The 21,483-nt window shown below is 29.9% G+C and overlaps 1 protein-coding gene across 1 annotated transcript in view; it reads left to right on the forward strand.

The window, feature by feature from the left end:
- LOC105364588 (uncharacterized) overlaps positions 1 to 21,483 on the forward strand; it is a 181,920-nt gene that overhangs the window by 20,857 nt on the left and 139,580 nt on the right. Inside the window, exon 3 of the mRNA XM_011502568.1 lies at positions 771 to 936. Within this exon, the coding sequence (XP_011500870.1) occupies positions 771 to 936 (166 nt within the window). The remainder of the gene's footprint in view (positions 1 to 770; positions 937 to 21,483) is intronic.

A 21,483-nucleotide genomic window follows, 5' to 3' on the forward strand; every position in this document is an offset into this window, starting at 1 on the left:
AAAAAAAAAAAAAAAAAAAAAAAAAAAAAAAAAAAAAAACACAAAACAAAAAAAAAGCGAGAGCCAGATAATTACAATATTGACATTATTATGTTTTACACGTAAAGAATTTACATTTTATAGTTATGAGAATCGTTGGGTTAGATTAGGTAAATTTTGGAGCAGCAATCTGGCTAACTTATCACATATATTTTCTATTCTTTCTATTTAATATTATGCGTTATTATGGAATTCTTTTATTATTGAAACATATGCGAAATTCCTCCTATATTTTAAATTGAACTTAAGAAATTTATTAAAAATTCCTTAGAAGCAAATGATAAACTTTAGCTTTCGGATTTTTCATAAAATCTCTTTTTATTAAATTCATAGACTATCGGATACGAGCTTAAATCTATTGTAAATTGATATGATAATTATAAGAGTTAGAAGAATATTTAAAGAAACATTTTGATTCCTTTCGTAATCTTTTACGAAATTATAATTTTACTAACATTCGAGCACCATAATTGCACATATAATGGACGAAAATGCATTAAATTCACGTGAATAATCTCGACGTAATTATCATCGAGTTTCATAAAATGCGCGCGTAACGGTGTAACACACGAATGCACTCGCTAATCACGCTAACGAATAATCGTCAATGTAACTCGAAATATGGAAATGAAAAGACCGCTTAACCGGGCCCTCGTTTAAGGCAAAAACCAAATGGCTAAAAGGAAAATAAGTAATTCACGCGAAGACGTGGGATGTTGCATATATTTCAGACATGTTTGGCGAAAGTACAAGAACAGGCGCAACAACTCAGCAAGCGGTTTGCCGTGGTACAGGGGCGTCTGCTCCCGCGAGGATACCATGGATTCGCTCCACCATCGGCCCCACGCCGGCAGCCAGATCATCCAGCCGCCCACGCAGATCCTCTCCGCTCAGGACGTGAGTACGCACACATTCGCTTTGGCTGCACCCCGTACTCTCGGTGCTTGGTGCATCGAACTCCTCCTATCCTATTGCTGTCCTTCATTGTCGTCCTAATATCCACAACCCCTCCAATCATCACTTCGCTCTCTCAACACCATCCCACCCTACCCAGCGTCCCTATCACTATAGCACACGCAATCACCTCGTCCTCCTCCACGTTCTCCTCCCACGCTCCCTAGATTCGCGATCCTTGGACTATGGAGCAACGGAGCGACGCTGACTTCTGTTTGTAAATGGATATCGATTCGACGCTGGGCTTCGATTGGGGCCAAGGACTTCAATTAAAATGTACGATATTTACAGTGCTTTCCCGGCCAATAGATGCTGGAAAATTTTCAACACCGCCGCCGGATAAGAGAATGAAGTATTGGGGAATCGTGCAGTTAGAGATAAAGCCAACTTTTTCGGTTTATTAATGAAATTTACATTCTGTATTAGCTTAAAGTTGGCTCTACGTGGCCGAGTGGCCTCAGGTAAATCCATAAGCTCATGTTGCCAAGATTCGCTCAATTCGCGGAGTCAGGCCGCGTATTTAAATATCTCCTCCTTAATACGCTTTGAAGTAGAATCTCAGATAGAGTCTGTTTAAAAGTAATTATCGAACAATAAATGAGTAAACTTGAGTCTTTTTGGAAACGATGTCGGGAGGACAACATCCTGTATAACAAGAGTGCAACCTTTGAAGTTTTTAGAGAACATGCGGGGTGTGCTCCTAAAGTAGTTTCTATATAAAAATCATTGACGAATAAGAAAGAATGGCACTCGATAGAAAGTTAGTAGTGGGGGGGGGGAGTGAAGACCTGCGACGTGAAAGTTCAAGTGCGACCAATGGACAAAGTTTTTTTGCTTACAGTCAGAGTCGGCACTTTACGATGTCCTCCATCTGACGTGGGCGGGATCTCTCCGCGGGCTCTTCTTATTTTCGCGAGTTACTCCCCCGAGTTGGCCGATCGAGCGTACACGTCGGGGACTGGAACACCCAAGTCTGGACAGGTCTTTCACTCTCTGCCCCACACACGAACAGACATATTTGCGACTATGTATTTTCCAGTTCCACCTTCTTGGCTCCTTGTCGTACACGAACAAGCAATCCAGCCGCGTTAAAAGTTCATCTGGAAGCTTGCGCGAGAACATGTTAGGATGGGCAGAGACGAGCGAGGATAAAATTCAAAAGAGAAAGCAATCGAGGTCATAGCGAAGCCCAAATTGTCAGTCGTGATGACCGAACTGACGCTTAGAGTGAACTGGTATACGCGCTTTTTGCATAAGTAAATTGCCTACCTGCGCCAATGACTGACTAATTACCTCTATTAGCATGCAACAATTTCGTCTTATCTGCTCATGACACCTTACGTACGCGTAAAAATAGGACTTGGCTTGATTAGAAGAAATTAGTCATTTTCATTGTAAAGTAAACTAGTCTATATAGAAATTCTAGCGGATGTTCATTGAGTTTGAATGTAAATTTTGCAAACTATGCAATGCTCTATTATCTTTATTAGGATGTAATTTGAAATCACAGAAGCGTAACAAGGACGATCAGCATATTCCAAGAAATTTAAAGTAACGAAATGTTGAATGTTGGTATAAAAAAAATTAAACATATCGGACAGCGATTAAAAAGTTGCGAAAGAGCGGGAAAATGAATAAGGCCGAACTAATTTTCACAACCAGGGCGCACTTAATCTGCTCTTCTCCTATGTTCCGCAGTCTCTATCTCTCTCTCTCTCTTTCTCTCTTCCTCTGTACATATATATATATATATATAAATATATATATATCCCGCCCATGCAAGCAGCGATTTTATTACGCGTGCATCCCAGATATGGGTCGTTCTCTTTGGCGAGATCCTGTTAGGCGCGCGCGCGCGCATGTGCAAATTTCACGGAGATCGAGACCTCGCGACGTAGCGAGCTTAATCACGCGTTAATTCATTTTAATCTCGACTCGTCGAGGAGATTTCGCGACAAATCGGTAATCTACACGATCGCATGCACGAGATAAATAGCCGAGCAAAATCGTATGCCTTTAGCGCATTCATATATTGAGTAGATGAAATATTGAGATTGTATTTGTAGAGGTTGCAGGTGTTTGACTTGTTGTGCCACCCCATTATTAGTTGGTCCTGTCTTTTTTCAGAAAGGCGTACTCTACAGCTTTCCCTTTTGTTTACAAAAATCATTTAGTGCGACTGAGAAATGACTATTATTCAATATTCATAAATGATGCGCGGCCGAAGATGAGCCTTTCGTTGATGATTATAATTTCGCATTTTCCTCGTTGTAACGGTCGCGTGAAAAATAAATCAAAACGGTAATAATATAATAATGTAATAATGAATGGTGGCTTATGATTTTGAAGCTAATTAATATGTAATTATATACTCATAAAAACTGATATTTTATAAATTTAACTGCTATCGTCGATATAAAAAACGAATAACCCCATTTTCCCAACACTGTTTATTTATCTTTTTGTTTTGTCTTGTTTTTTTTTTTTTTAATCGAAAAAAACTATTTCCCAATTAATAATGCTTTATGAAGAAAGTGGTGTTAGAAAGAGGAGGAGGAGGAGGAGGAGGAGGAGGAGGAAAGGGACAATTACAAATACGTAAAATTTATTCATTAAGCTAAGTAAGACTAGAGCTGAAAAGTAGAATCCTATTGTTATGCGTTCAATGCGTGCAAATAAGAATTTGTGAGTTTATATTGAAAAGGAAATAATCATAAGTGATAATAATGAAATTGTGAACGAGGAAAATGGAGAAACTTAACAAAATCGGAAGGATCGAGCAATAGATAGAGAATGAGAAAGAAAGATAAAGGGCTGAGCTTTCTCCTGGAAGTTGACGATTCGATTTATTGATTTAAAACGATTTTCAGTGTAAGAAACGAAAATAAAATGATGGCATGAAAAAGCCGTCAAGATACACTGATTCTCTATTATACTTACGTCTTTTATCGATGACAGTCTGCATCAGATGGCTTACATAATATTTCAAATGGAATACTTTGTAAAGTACAGTTCCAGCTGCAATAACAACGGCTTAACGACTTTATAAATTTTAATAATCTTTTTATTTTTATTATTTCATCTTTAACTTTTGCACTGCTGATTGTACCTCCTATTTACTTTTATAATTTTTTTCGATATCCTTACATACTAAACATTATTATCTTTACCTTAAACATTATTAAGGTGTAAAAAAATCTGTAAACAATCTGTAGTTCTTTTATGTAACTAACGACGCTACATATGAGCGTTATATAATATTTTTCTTTTATTATCTTTTCCTTCTCTTCCTATAAAGTCTGCTTTTGTGTATATGAAATTATCTTGCTATTAATGCGATCGTAAATTGAATGGATCATAAGAATTAAAGTGGTTTGTATCGATCATGTTCAACTGGTTGATTCTCCTTCACGATGAATTTCTGAAAATTAGTAAACTTAATTGGAAAACAACTTACTGCAAATGTATAATTACCGAGAAAATTCAGTCACATCGTTCCTACAAAATTTCATGTTAATTTCATGCGATAATATGCGCCTTATATCTTTGAAAATTACGAAAATTCATATAGTTCGCTAGGAATTGTATAAAGGTCAACTTTTCTTTCAGCCTAACGCCTTCGTACAGATATTCCTTCGTACTTAGACTCATATCCGGTGATGTGATAATGAGTGAAATATACTCCCACGTTGATAGTTGATATTCGTAATAGCGAAAGCACGAGATATGTATTTATAGTTTAAATAGATACACCTGAATCAATAAACTGTGTATCGAATAAAATAAAGTTGCAAATAAAACTTAGGCAGCGGACTTATAACTCTCAACTTATTAACATGAATTTACTTTTCTCTGATAATGCAATATTTCTGTTATCATATAAATATTTTTCGGCATTATAACTTTCAAGCGTAATGTATTTTATTTTTACATAGTTATCTAGTATTATTTCAATTGCTGCCAATAGCTATGTTTTAAAAACTTGGGAAGTTTATAGAAAAAGCAAAATTAAATTATAGCCACATATTTGATAAAAGTTTTAGATGTTTTAGCCTAGAAAGAAATAATATTTAATTTTCTAAATTTAATTGTTTGGAGTGTAGAGCTTTATAGCTTTGCATAAGTCTTTAAATTCAAAATCAAATCCTTTTTAAATATACGCATTTTAAATATATCCCTATTAAATATATTTAATAAAATTGAAAGTTAACCATATCATTTGAATTATTTGGATTATTTTACGCTTAAACTCATTTAATTTATCATCGGCTAAATATGTACGAACAATGCCCTGTTAAGCATAAACTAATACATAACGTTTATAAAAATATCAATGCACTTATAAATTATATCGATTATTATTCTATATTACAGATTAGGATAACGAGCCTCAAAAAACATTGATTTGTCATTTCTTCCATTATATAAATTTGGAAAATTTATAAATAAAATCATGGACAATCTAAATTGACATATTTTAATTATTATCTATGAAAGACTTTATTTATTAGTACAAATATATTGAGTTATTATAATTCTTGTAAGTTTACATTATGAATTATCCATATAGTAAAATGAATTAATGAATGCCATAATTGTTCGCAGATCGTAAATCTTGGCAAACCTTAATTTTCCGACCCTAAGCAACAATTCCCGATCTTCTTGGTAGCGAACTTTAATACACGGAAGTATTTCATTTTTACAATAGAAACTCGAAGGAAGCCGTTGCATCTTGGTCATTGCGTTTGTAATCCTATGGCATAGAACTCGTAAGCCGTTAACCATACTTTCGTCCCGTAATTTCTGTCAAAGTTGCGGGAAAAACGGTAACTCCATGAAATTCAATATGATTAAGCGACAAACTTCATCGCGAACTTTTGTCATCGAATGGATAAGTTTATGAGCGTTATTCCCCACTCCTATCCTTATACTTTAATACGATTGTCGACATTCGACACCCGTCGAGTTAGATCATTGCAGAAATAAGCATTCCCACGGAGATCCGAGTCTAGTAGAGATTGCGAAGAACCTCAGATAACACAATGATATTACCTATTCTCGGTACGCTTTATTATTTTTACCATTTAATTGGACGAGACTACTTCGTTTTCTTTGTGCGTCTCTCGGCCTCCGAGCATCCGCTGTTAATCTTAAAGATTTAAATGGGATTATAAACCTTAGCAACAACCTCCGTATTCAGATTGCGGTACTCGAATATATACAATTTCAAGCGGATAGCTCGATTAATGCTGTAACTTACATAGTATTTGTGCTATTATGGTGTTGTCGTATTTAAAATTTTAGAATTATAATACGTTCTCATAAATTGTCGCATACTGTATTTTATAAATGCGCGAGTGCAATATTTATAGGATCATTTTTGTTAGAAGAAAACGCGATTGAACGTCACGTCGATCGATAATTACGAACGGAAATTCTGAACTCACCCGAACACGTTATATCAATATTGGTACACGGAAATACAAACTTCGAACATAAGCATAGTTAGATTATAGATGTGATTTTGTAGACCAATTGGTATTTGTAATAAATAAATAGAGTTTAATAAACAAATTGTTTCGAAATCTCATCAACGAAGGATTTGAAATGGAATGATTAGCTACAAATCAAACTACAAATAATGTGCATCAATGTATGAAACATAATATGGCCGACTTTCTGAAATATTTGTGAACGATATTAACTTGTAGTATGAGAAAATCTTCTTCACTCAGCCATTATAGTAATTTTTAATTAATTCTAATGATTATGATTAAATTAATTAAACGTAGCGAGGATGACTATGAGATCATAAGGGTTAAGTAACAATCATTAACAACGTCATGTGTCTAACGCTCAATTGTTAACCATTAACATCCATTCTCTAAATTAATATCCTTGAATTACCATTAAATTAAAATATTTTAATCGTTAATTGTAATTTTCTTTATATAAATGCATACAGACACGTTGCAATAAAACAAGATGTTAAAATCATATAATTTGTGGTCCTAAAGTTTTTGTAATTTAATTTTTAGAAAATGACTATACGATTGCACATTTAAATATAATACCGACACTTCTTTGATTCAAAATATTGTGTTTGGAATATCGATTAAAAAGTATTTAATTTACAATTGAAATCTCAAAATCTATGTAATAATTCGGATTGCGGACGAAGACGAAATCCATGTAAAATGAAATTACATGGATTTCGTCTTCGTCCGCAATCCGAATTATTACATAGATTTTGAGATAATCTTACACACCCTCTTTTGCAAAGCCAACCATGCATATTATAAATAATTTTCTTTACAATTTGAGTTCCTAGACTCTGTAATTATTGCGACGTTGTATCGTGAAAGCTGCAGGTTGTTTCAGCCAATACGCGCTTTGGAAAACTTTGGTTGCCTAATCAACGCAACGCCATAGAGAGATTGCAATAATAAACTTGAAGCGAAGGTAAGACGAGCCATTGTCGTCAATTACCGGAATAGAGAAGAGGCCGGAAAAGCTAATTTCAACCAGAATTTTTGACAAAGAAAAGAAAATTCCTACTGCCGGTCGCGCCTCAAAACTCTTTTTTTCGGCTCACCGCCATATTGCCTAGGCTAATGAGTCCGCAGAGGCTTGTTAGCTCTTAGCAGTCACTTTCCAGCCTAGAGAACGCAAATCGGTCATTTGTGGTGAAAGTCTGAAATATTTCACTAGACCAACTACGTGACATTGGGTATATTTTCCTTTTCATTCTTCGAAAATTAGCCATCGTCAAGCTTCCCTCCGTGAAATATCAATTTTCAACCGTGATTTTCATTATTCCGCTCTTTAATATAGAATATTTGCTCACTACTTTCTTTAACAGGCAAATATGCGAATTCTCATTAGGATTAAAAGTGACAAACTAAACTTCGACGGTATCTCTGTTACGCATACAATATAGAAGTTAGAAAGGAAACTTTATCAACTCCTATCACGAATAACTATTAGAGCGTCGACGCGTGCTCACTTGCGCCAAGAATTTCATACACTTCATCATGAAATTCATTTCGAGCGTGAAAAACTCGGCGTTTAATGAAAGTTCGATGAGAAAGTTTAGAAATATCGCATACTTTGAGTTAGTGTATTAATCTGGAGTAGCTTCCGAAAACAAGTTGTAAGCATCATCCTGATTGCCAACTGGTGAAAAGAGTTTGATAAAGTTTTCTCGCCTTCGGCGAGCTCCGAGTTTTGCTTTGATAGCCAGAGCCTTGTACTTTTAAAAACCCGACTCCTCTATCCGACACCTTTGACTTTCCTTCTTTGGCTAATTTTATAATTAACTTTACACATAGAATCCTATATAAGTGCACTCTATCGAAGCCGGTCGAGCTTAGTGGATCGATACATGGTATTCGTTCACGAAACAACTAGGAAGTTTAAGGAGAGCTAGCAAGGGACTTTGAAAGTCTGTATTCCATCCTACCTTTCCGCTCTCTTTTATCCTATTCTAGTGAGACAGAAATAAAATGCCAGGGGGTTAAACGTATGCTTGCGCATGCCGATAGTCCACAAATATTCAGGACGCGCGAATCGAATTTTCGGAACACGAGAGTCCATGTTAATGATAATAATATATATATATATATATATATATATATATACGGGTATTATGAATATTATCATGCTTATATTTATTTATATTCAAGAAATTATATATAATTGTATTATTGATTGATCAAATTGTATTGATCAAATTAGGATAAGATGAAATAATGAAGTAGTTTTACGTAATGTGCACACGTATTTTTAAGCTCATTGATCGAGCGAGGCCTTTGAAACATTTTACTTAAAAATAAAATAAATTCAAATACCAATAGCTTTTTGAAATAATTCGTAACCTAAGAATATCATGGTAAAAGATGAATAAGAAATTATGTAAGAGAAGTTATATGAAAAGAACGTGTAAATGAAAGTTAAGGGCATTCGAAGAAGAGGAAAAGTAACGAACGTCAAGTCGAGGAAGGATAAAGGAAGGAAGGTTGGAGGGAAATGGGCAGTAAATCATATTGCATAATTTCACGAGCCAGATAGAGGTGTTTGTGTTCGGAAGGAACTTCTCGACGTGCGATATGACTTCTATGGCTGTATCGAACACAAGATGAAAACAGATAGAGAACGGTGGAAGGAAAACTATCAGTAAATACTTATGCAAGGTATAAACGACTTTATTGTGGGCTTTGGTTTAGCCGAGTTCAAGATTATAACGGGATAATTATTATTATAATACGACGACGTCTTTTGACATCTCAGCATGCAATATTTCACGGAAACAACAGTAAACAAAGTCGTTTACGAATTGACTACTGAATTACGATATATTTATAATTTATGATTGATAAGTGGAAAATGACATTCTTCACATTACACTTCCTTTCATTCTTGATTATCATGATTGCACATTATAGATCATGAATTTGCAAATCTATACAATACTTTATTACCTTGAGTAAAATAATAATTAATATATTACTCTTTCTTTTATGATATTTTTCTGTCAAAATATTTGTTATTATATAAAATACGAAGTGTCAGTTAAATAAGAAATTTCAATTTCAATGTCCGAGTTGTGTGAATAATTAATTATAAATTATACATCTTCATATCACTATACAAATTTAATTTTTATTCCTAACTAATACGATTTATTGATATATGATTGTGCCATTGTATATTATACAACTGTTTTACTATAATTTAACAAATCATTTAATAATTATCATTTCTTATACTGTAGCTAGCTAAAAGAAGCTTTGAAACTCGGATTTGATTATTGTTATAAGATTCTTGTGAATTACACTTTAATTTTAACTTAATCATTAGTTATTATTTTATTCAAACTTTATTTAGTTCAAAGTTATCATTTCGAATGACATTATAGTAACTATAAGTCGTAATTATTCTGAAAAATACATTGCTTACTTACATCAATATATTAAACACAGTTATATGAAGTGAATAAAAGTTTTGTATTATATTGATATTTATTTAGTTTCTATAATTGATGTTAGCTATGAAAGTTCCGTATATATATATATATATATATATATATAGAAAACGAAAAAAAAAAAATATATATATAACAAATTAAAATATCATTTATCAAATGATGCATTGGATCTTAGGGCACGTCAAATATTAAATCATTTACTACTTTTACCACTTGGTATACAATTTTTAGCCTATAATTGAAATAAATTTCTTTATATGATATTATCTATCAATATAAAGCCTTCAAACAATAATTTGTTAATATTAATATACAACTTTTTGAACAGACAAAGATTTTCATACATATTCAAGTTAGAAAAGTAATAAATCATTATTATATTTATATTTTCAGCTTGATATATTTATTTATTAATATTACATATAACAAGGTTATAGGTTGTTATAAAAAATATATATGTTGAGAGTTTATTATATGTTATTTCTTATATTTTTACATATAAAGTTTAGAGTTTAAAATTTAGAATAAGGCATAGATTTTTTGTAACATTTTAAGTATGTATTTGTAATTCTATCGCTAATCTAAAAATGTATACATAAGATATATTAATATTCGTAATTTCTTATATAATCGTACGAATTTAAAATTCCCTTGAAATATTGTTAAGCAATAATTAGCCTATCAAACATTAATTGATTATATTTTATAAATGAAAACTACTATTAATACGAATGAATTTACGATATTTCAACCTGAATATAAAGTACAATAAGCTAATTTAAAATTAAATAATTAAAAAAACTATTATAATGATATATCAAATATTTTAAAATGAAAATTAATAATTATTTTAAACTAACAAGTTTCCATAAATTTCATTTCAAATAAAAAATTATTAATATATTTAGATTATTTGTAAATTATAAGTGAATATATTTACATATATATGCAAAGAAATATTTCGATTGGAAAAGTAGAAGAATGCTTGAGGAAATAGTGGTTTGGAGAGAAAAAGTAAGTGGGAAAAGGAATGATAGAGAGGATAGAAAGAAGGAAGACTGAGAAAGTGAGTAAGAGATTGAGTACGCTCGAAAGGAAAATCCAGTGCCTTATTAAATTTCGTATTATCGTCCGCTTCTTTAGATGAAAGAAATCGAGTTCTCCTTCCACAATGAACTCTATATTGCAAAGATGGAATGAATCCATTCATTCGCAAGCCTTTCACTGTTTATATACCTACTTCAGCGAACTTCTTTCTCACTCTCATTCATCCCTCCACCCCACCCCCCTCTCGCTGTTTCACTTTCGCAGTTTTTCGCGTGCGCGAACGCAACTAGAGAAACCATTTAATTCTCTTATGAACCGCTTTGAAATCAGCTTTTTCTTAAATAGAAATAGAACAGACGTACGTACACATTTTGCAATTCTACTTTCAAACCTTCACACTCTCAGCTGTTAAAAAATTAATTTTATTACAGTAGTGTATAATGTTTGCGAAATTTTATAATTACACATGTAGCCTAGGCTAGTTAAGTTCAAGTTTTTTTTTTCAAAAAATGAAGTTACAATAGTATTTTGATGAAAATTATATTTATAGAAATTGGATTTGATTTACTAATGAATGAATTTAAATACAACACTACTTTTATTTATGAAACAATCTCGCATTTATTTGAATAGAAAATAATTTTAATTTTAAAAGAGTTTGTCTTGAATGATTAATTATATATATAACGCTACTAATAATAATTCAACTGCTAATTAATTAGATCTTACAGTAATTTATAATTAAAATAAAAAATGAAATATATCGCACGAACTGCTAATTATAACTTTGAGAAAGTGAAAAAGTCAATAAATGTTTTAGAAGATCTTTTAAAATATTATTAATTACAGTTTACCTGGTACCAGTTGTCATTTAATGAATCAATTACGATGAGTAGATTAGCTGTGACTATGCTAAGAAAAAATACTACTCAGTCCTCTTTTATAAATAAGTAATTTAAAATATTCAAGTTAAGAGATGTGGATAGTAAGACATTTGAAGACATAAAATAAATGCAACGTTACTTAGATCCGTTTCAATATATATATATATATATATATATATATATATATATATATATATATATAGAGAGAGAGAGAGAGAGAGAGAGAGAGAGAATGGGATAGATATGGAGATGGACAGTGATCCAATTCTATTCTCTTTTGCCATCACCAGATCTTGATTGCTAGAAAGCTGAGAATAAACTGAAGAAAGAGAATGAACGAGAGAGAGAGAGAGAGAGAGAGAGAGAGAGAGACGAAAAAGGAAAAGAAAGAGGGGAAAAAAGAAGGCTCAGTAGGATTGATGGAGATGAGGCTAACGGGTGACAAGGTAAAAAGAAGACTACAGAGATATCCATCCCTCTCAACTTGGACAATTAAAGTATTCATTTTACAACAGAACTTCGATGCAATGCATTTTCCAAAAGTTACCTGAGCTAAGAATAAACTTTCTTATTTAGCAGCAAGTGTTCTCTTACTTCAGTCTAAATGAGTTTGTTCCGTTTCCACTGACTAAACACTTCGTTTCATAAAATAATGTTTATATGACTTTAACATACTTTATAGAATCGTCTATGAATCATTAAAACATTCGTTATTTCTTTCAAATATAGCAATTAAATATATCAAAATTATACAAAATTGTATAAAAGAAATTTATCTTATATATATTTCCTAATGAGTAAACATTTATGTGGTTTAAAATTTATGAAAAGAGCTATGAAGACAAATATCGAGTATCGAAGAGACTTTTGTAACAATTATTTATTACATATTTAGTCTAATTATTGCTTGTTGCAGAAGATTCAAATTACTCAAAGGTGAGAAAAATGACTTTATTATAATTCAAAAAATTATTATTCTTATTATGCATAAATATATTAGTAGAAATTGTAAAAAATTTTTATTCGATAAGTATAGACATAGGTGTAATCATGCAAATATAAATTAATATTTATTTTGAGGAATGAGGAAAGTCATCTATTATTATAATATAATAAATTATAAATCTTTCTTACAGCCTTCAATTTCATTGGAATAAAAAAAAAAAAAAAAAAAACCACTCTTATCTTAAATGGAATCAGAGATTTTAAAAACCTAAAATTATAGTTGAAAAGATAATGAGCAAAGTTGGTTTTGTTTAAACTTGTACAAGTTAGTTTTATACATGTAAGATCAATTTTGTAAAATAGAATTTCTATTAGAAAAGGAGAACGAGTTTTGAACTTCAAATTAAAATTTTAATATTAAACGGATACTATTTCGTTCGAAACAAAATTTTCGATTTATCTCTCGCTAAAGTAGTGAATAATTTAATATACTAACAACATTTTTTCAAATTTCTTATTTCAGATACACCAGCGTCGAGCAACAATTCTCACTGCGCAATTCCTTAAAACGATGACCTTCGGGAGCAGCCGTTATTTCTTTATTTTCAATATTTTAGAATAATAATATCAAGATAATTTTATGAATATGCATAGATATAAACGCAACGTTAGTTATAACAAATGTTTTTCATCATAGCTATTGAACAGAACAGTTACATAATTAGATTTTCGTTAAACCATTAGTATATATATATATATATATATATATATATATATATATATCTATATATATAAAAAAATGAATTAGTATTGGTGTTTTAAAGTCCTACAGCTAATTTAATAAATATTCATTTAAAGTTTTTCATTTTTTCATTTATGCGCTCTGACTTGACAGTAGCATTAACCTATAATAGAATTAGATATTAAAATCAGGTATTTCATTAATAGTATTCGATTGAGCTTTTATGGTTGAAAATTTTTATTTATCTGTCTCTTATATATTTTTCTTGAGAAAAAGTAAACGCAAGAATTCAGTTCTTAGATATACACATTTCATATTAAGTATATTATAAAAGAGGTGACTGAAAATATTACAATGGTTACAATTATTTTTTAAATGAAATTATTACTATTAATTTAATAATTTTACTATTGTGACTAATAATATTATATGATGACTACCACATATAAATCTACATATTGATATAATTTTAACTTTAAATAAGAATAATACAGTTCTTGTGATCAATGTAATCGTATATTTCTTAATATAATAAAAACTACGCTATGGTATATAGAATGAGATTATTTTCTCTATGGCATTAAATATTATATATATGAGTATCCTTACAAATACTGATAATTCCAATTCTATCCAAATTAGATTATCTAAGCTGACTTTTACATAACATTATGTCTTACATACTATCAATTACAGAATTTCTTCTTTTAAATAAATACATTCTACATTCAGTAAAACTTCATTAGATAAAGAGTGAGAAAAGGTGTACACGAAACCTTTTAATATAAACTGCTTCTTAAAATACAAAAATTAACTTAATTCATGGAAAAGTGAATAAATTATCATAATGTTTTAATTACTTGGGAATGGATTATATTTAACAGTGACTGGATTTAGATTTATGTATAAAAATTTGGATTTTTTAAAAATATTTTACTTCTATGTATATACATATATACATATATATATATATATATATATATATATATATATATATATATATATATTATTAATTTATAAAATATGCCATTACAAAATAGAATCTTAATATTTTAAAAATTATTTTCTAATATAATAAATATTTTTTTAAAGTAATTCAGTTTAGATCCCGTATAAACATTACAATTTTATGATATGCAATTTTACTTCGACTTTAACGGTAGTTTAAATTTCTACACCATACGGTAACTTTAATCATCGAACACTCATATTTAATATTTATGTATTTATCATAATAATATGAGCGAAATGAGTACTTGAAAAACTAATATCTTACATACTAAGAGTAAATAACTTTTCATAATGATTATTTTCTAAATTTTATAACATTATGAAAGTTATAGGAGATTTTTATAGATTTATTAACATAATTACTAAAATTAATTAATAATTACGAAAATTATAATCTGTAATTATTGAATTTTATATAAATTAGATAATACTAAATTTATTAAGAAATTTTTATATCTATCTTAACAATTATAGATTATATTTTTGTATAAAATGAGAATTAGTTTGATAACATAATATCTGTATATTTATTTTTTATTATGATTTCAACTTTTATCTCTATTTTTTCAATCTTGTACTCCTTAGAAGCAATATAATATCGAGATCAAAATTAACTATTATATACGTCATTAGTAATTAACTTTCGAATAAAATAATACTAAGGTTTATTTATGATTAGAATGTAATTAAAATAAAAGGTAAACATATAAATTGAATTTTGTTACAGTTAAGAAAACTACATTGCTGGCCTAATATTAATTATTTTTTATTATCCTTTTTATGACTTGTTTGTATGACTTAAGCGGGTTAGTTTATGACAATTATTTCGAATCTTAAGTTTTTTTAAATTTTCTATTCTTAAAATCAAGTCTTTTAGAGTATGTGAGGAGAGTTAGAATACTTGAATAATTGTTGAATGGTTGATATTGATTTTAAATTGTGTATAAAATCCAAATCATAAATTAATGGTTCAATAACCTACTGCAATTAAATTATATGTAATAAAAAATCAAGTCATATACAGTGGTATTAAACAATAATACATATGTAATATCATAGTCGAGCTTATCATCTATACTTTAAGTCATTCATATTTATAAAATATAATAAGATTTAAATAATTACGAAAAATATATATATATATATATATATATGTATGTATTTTAAATATTTAAAATTCATTATTTATATTTGTATCGAATTTTCAATATATGCATGAATTTAAAACTCTTTCTCCGATGAAAAATACGTATCATGATAGACATACTTGATAAGGTAAGATTTAGAATAATATGACGTTTACTGTTTAATCATAGATTCACTTTATTGTCAATTAATGTAGATAAATATTGATAGAAGAACATAAATTGATAATTATGTGTCATAGAATTAACATTGAACGAACAACCTATAAAACAATGCCAAACAAAGATTAATAATAATAATCGCTTAAATTTAATTTAATTGTCATATTATAAAAGAAAACTTATAGTTCTATTTAATAGTCACACCCTTGCATACAAAATTGTGACATTGATTATTTTATGGCGTTATAAATAATAAGCATTTATCTGTAATTGGGTAAACTTGTCAATGGCTACAATTCAAATTAAATACAGACTTGCTTAATACGCCTAAAATGGTCTGTCATTAATTTTTTAAAGTATAATTAATATTGTAGACTTATTAAATGAAATAAGAGCTGCTAGATGTTAAAAATAGCACATAAAAACCTTAATTGGATGTATAGACTCGAATTTGAAATTGAGTAAAATTATATATAGATTATTAAGGATGAAAGGATATTAAAGATTGAAATAATTGGAAAAAATATTAAAATCAATATAAACAATTTACTTTTTTAATTGTGAAATTGTTAGCATTCATAATATAAGGATAGCAAAGAGTTTGCTTATTGTTTAATTTACACGAAATTTCCTAATATTGAAATTTTCCATGAATTAAACATTATTAAATTTTCCAATGTAATTGCAAACAAAATCACATGCACAACATTTTCATAATTGGTCTATTAATTTTCATTCAATATATTAAATTTTAAGCCTACATATTTACCACATATATTTTGATATACATGAAATAAAAAATCGCGAGAAATGATATATCGTGAGAAAAAAGGCAAAATAATTATGTCATAAATGCTTAAATGTCATTAAAGAAGGATATAATTATCACGTATTTATAGATATTGCTTCAAAATTAATTATACATTAAAAATTTATATAAGAATAGAGATTTTAATTTACATTGAATATTTGATTGTTTTGAATCAATTATATGTTAAAAAATATGTAATACGATTTAATAAAAAAGAAGGTGGATTAAAAATTAAGATACAGTGCGAGATCTAAGGACTAGTAATTCAAAACCTGCTGTAAAAAGATTTATAAATGAAACAAAAATTTTAAATCAAGAAACTAAGTTCAAGTTTCGTCGGGAAGAATTTTTTTTTTTTTTTTTGTTAAGCCAGTTGTACAAATAAATGCACAACTCGTAATAGCAGACCATAATTAACTTCTCTTGTCTCGGAGATCGTGTTTTTCTCTTTAGTACATAATTCTCTGTACATGAGCGTACATTTTAATGTATTACTACTTCAAGAATATAACTTTAAAAAGCCGGAGAGAACTTTGTATAAGAGTAGAGAATTGCAATGGATGATTGACCATTTTTTAATATAGCACGTCAAGATGAAGTTTACCAATCAAATGTTCAAGTGTATATTATTTAAAAGTACCAGAGATTTGCTAAAGGTAATTAAAGGTAAAGCATAAAATGGAAAGAAATATAATTTCGTGTGGTATAGAATTTAAAAGCCGAGATATATTGAGTATATATATATATATATATATATATTTTAAAGTATGAATATTAAAAGTTCTTTATACTTATATTGTTAATAAAACCTGCGATTTCAATCGGTTAAAATAATTTTGAGAGCTTCTAATAATTATTTATTTACCAAAATCAAGTGTTCGTAAAATTTGGCAGGAGTTTTCCAAAAAAAGCGAGACAAAAGTGCTTTAGTAACAATAAATCGTGAAATATTCGAATGAAAAAAGAGAAACGGCGAGATTTGTAGTCAAGGATGTAGAAAGAGGTAGCGAGAAAGGGGAGAGAGCATTGGGTCATTGCTTATCCGAGTGCTCGAGGCCAAACGGACGTGAGTGATCTCGTTGAGGATTGGACTTGCGGTATGTTGGATGGAAGGGCCATTGTCTTGTAATAATTAACATAACTTGCGTAGTAAGAGGAAATTGGTTATATATTATTGTTTTTTTTTACTTGCTGTATGATATGTATAATTACATGCTTATTGAGAACTTTTTGCAACTCTGGTGTAAGGGAGCGCGTCTGTTACTTGTGTATGGCTAAACTTTTTTTTTTACTTAAGATGAATATTTTGAAAAGAAGAATTTATTAAAGAATTTAAGTTATTTTTAGTTATGCATACTATCTTTTTATCAGATGTATTGAAAATCTACTCCATTGCATAAGAGCAAAATTGCAAGATACGGTAATCATATTGGAAAATAAGATTCTCAAAATATAGAAATTTTTAATATGTATTGATATAATGCATAATTGCTTTTCAATTAATGCGATATATATTTGAGAAGCATACATAATTTATTTTTCAACCCTAATTTACATATCTTACGAAATTAAGGAATTAATTAATATAGATGTATAAAAATATATATTAATAATATAAATGAGACAATGGAAAAATTTTTTTTTAATAATACAAAGCTTATTTGCCAATTATCAAGATATGATTTATTATAATGTGAATTGAAATAATGCTTTTACAAATTAGCATAATTATTGACTTAATATTAAAGTTTTGAAATTTCATTTTGTAATTTGATATTCTAAATATTATGATACCAACATAACATTATACTTCGGCCTTTTCACATGCCCTATACAAAGAATAGCTGTTATTTTTATTTATTTTCAAATAAACTAGAGATTATTTTTAAGAATGGATGAAAATTAAAAACATAAAATAATTATAATCTAAATTCAAATACATTATTTTGATTGCCTACGTCTGACTATTCCTAACCAGTTTCACTTTATTAAAATTTATGTTCTATTTAATTTTAATTTATATCAAGTAATTAAATTTTTCAGAGTGTTTTATAAACATTACTTTATAGATAGACAAAAATTCCATATATTTGATAATAAAATGTCGTTAATGTTGAAGTATTCGTCTATCTGACAAATTATAATCAATGAAATATAATTTTTTAAATTATTTTTCATGTATATAATGAAATTCGATAAATTTAAAATACTTTCAGTATCTGTATAAAGCATTAAAGAATTAAATTTCAATTGTTACATTAATAATTAATAAGGAATTCCTATAATTTCGTTCGCGTCTATTCTGCTTTTAAACGTGATTTTATACTTCGTCGCTACTTGTAAAATCTACTAAACTATTCGTGAAGAAAGCAGGAAAAGAATTCATCGTTGTCACCCGACAATTTACCGTGTCTTTCATTTCGCCAGCACTTCGACGGATTTTACCAGTATTTTTCTGCAAGATCTTTCGCAATTTTCTACTTTCTTCCAAAAAAATAATAGATAAGAATAAGAAAAAGATAGAAGAGAGTGAGATATATACATATATATATATATATAAGAGAGAGAGAGAGAGTGAGAGAGAGAGAGAGAGAAGGAATAAATATAGGAAAGAAAAATGGAGAAAAACACAAGAACAAACGAAGCAAGAAGAATAAAAGTTGACGAGCGTCGCAACTGCAATGATGATGAGCAGAGAAATCCTTGATTCATCGTGAACAATTGTTCTCTTATCGTTTCCTTCATAATTCTCTCCCCCCCCCCTCTCTCTCTCTCTCTCCCCCACCCACCTCTCACTCACATACTAGTTTTATCTTTCCTTTACAACTTCAATTTTCTTCTACTTCGATCTTGGAAAATGCCAGTGTATCCCATATGTCTTCATCTTCTTTACGGTTTTGTCCTGCATTGAAAAGATGCAGTAGTATTAGGTTATCCGTCCTACTATTGCAATTATTATTATTAATTGAAAAGCAGACCAAGGTATGTGCATATGGCGCTTTTATTGAACGAACAATGGAAGGAATATACGTATGTATCTACAAAAGTGTGCGGTCATTAAAAAGTTGCGACTCGACAATATTGTAAAAGCTCCAGGTCGATTTTTGTAATTCGTAATCCCGTGTCCTAGTTTTATCGTATTCCTTTACTAACTTGTTATTATAAATGTAAATTCTCTTTGAATAACTTACCGATTTTCACAATAATAATCTTATAGATTCGTTCGTTTCAATAAATATCGACGATAGGTATTTTTTATAATCCAAATTTATGAAATATATTGGAAAATCTTATAAGATCATTTGCCAGCGTTAAAAAAAATCATATTTTTTTCATTTAAATGAGTAAGTCATTAAAAATATTTAATTGTAACATTTAATGCCGTGGATCAATTAAGTTTAATTAACATTCTCTATCAATTTAATAACCATACATTGTTCTATTATAGAACTTGACTAAGTAAAATATTTTTTAATTAATAACCCCTAACTTTTTCATAATAATAACGAACGTTAAATATAAATTTTTAAATATGAATTTGTCTATATGAGATGAGCCTTACAGCTCATGATTTTAAGCATTGAAGTTATTTACCATATCCACAATAACATAATAGCTTGTCGAAATTTTTTAATTAACAAATATTCTAATTGAATGTTGCTCTGCAGAAACCTATACCACCTATTTTTAAAACATATTTTTAAGAAATTTATGAATCGTAGAACGCTAGATTCGCAATTGAAATTTATAATAAGGGCAAGAGCAAGTCAAGTGCTAACGATAAATATGCTGAAATGAGCAATAATGACTTACCGGTAAATAAATCTTAATTGATATACCTTGTTAACGAAGAGGATTTGAAAAATTAAAATCGAATAAAATAATAGACTCGCGTAAAGAGAGAAGTCACAAAAATCGCTTTCATCGAAGCGTATTTCCATCATATCGGCGGAAAATGCAGTACTTGGGAATAAATTAAAAGCCTACATGTGTTACACGGACACGCTGTGCTTTCTTCGTGAAACAAAGGTACAGAGCGAGAGAGAATGAGCGAGGGAAAGCAGAGAGCAGACATTCTGAAGGGGCGCGCAGTAGAGAAAAAAAAGTATTGAAAACATAATGCGCAAAACGACCGCTTCCTCGTTCGCTCTCCCTTTCTCTCTCACAGTCGCCATCTCTCCCAGATTTTTGTTGCGAGTCAGCGTAGAAACATTACACAGCCCCGCGCGTTTTCGCGCAGAGTTCCAGTTCCATTACGAGATCCGAGGCTTTTGGGAGGTCCGCCAAACTCGGCGACGCTCAACCTAAAAGCCCCGTATCCTTCGGCAATTCATTCCTATATGTGCCAGGACTTATCACCTTTGCCGCGTGCGCGCGCTTCGATCAACCGTCTACCCCGGGGCCTCTGTCTTCGGAGATAATGAAAAGGGTTGCCGGGGCTCTTTTCAGCGATTCTCCTCTTCACTCTCCTCGCGATGTCAGCTTTTAGTCGGAAAGGGATCGGAGATATTTTCCCGAGCATTCCTTATATCGAGTTCGCTTCGCCAATATGTAGGTGTGCGCTTGACATTACAATACGGATTAATCGATTGTCACGGTCTCTTTGCGGTATCGAACATTTTCTAATTGAGTGTGATCAGTCAGCTGTATCTTACTTACTCTCAATATTTAATGCACTTAAGTACATTTAATGCGTAGATATAATCATTTAAATAGTCATTACTTAATATGAAATAATCGTATACATAACACCACTG

Source organism: Ceratosolen solmsi, unplaced genomic scaffold (assembly GCF_000503995.2).
Source record: "Ceratosolen solmsi marchali unplaced genomic scaffold, CerSol_1.0 scaffold39, whole genome shotgun sequence".
In the NCBI taxonomy this organism is placed as follows: domain Eukaryota; kingdom Metazoa; phylum Arthropoda; class Insecta; order Hymenoptera; family Agaonidae; genus Ceratosolen; species Ceratosolen solmsi.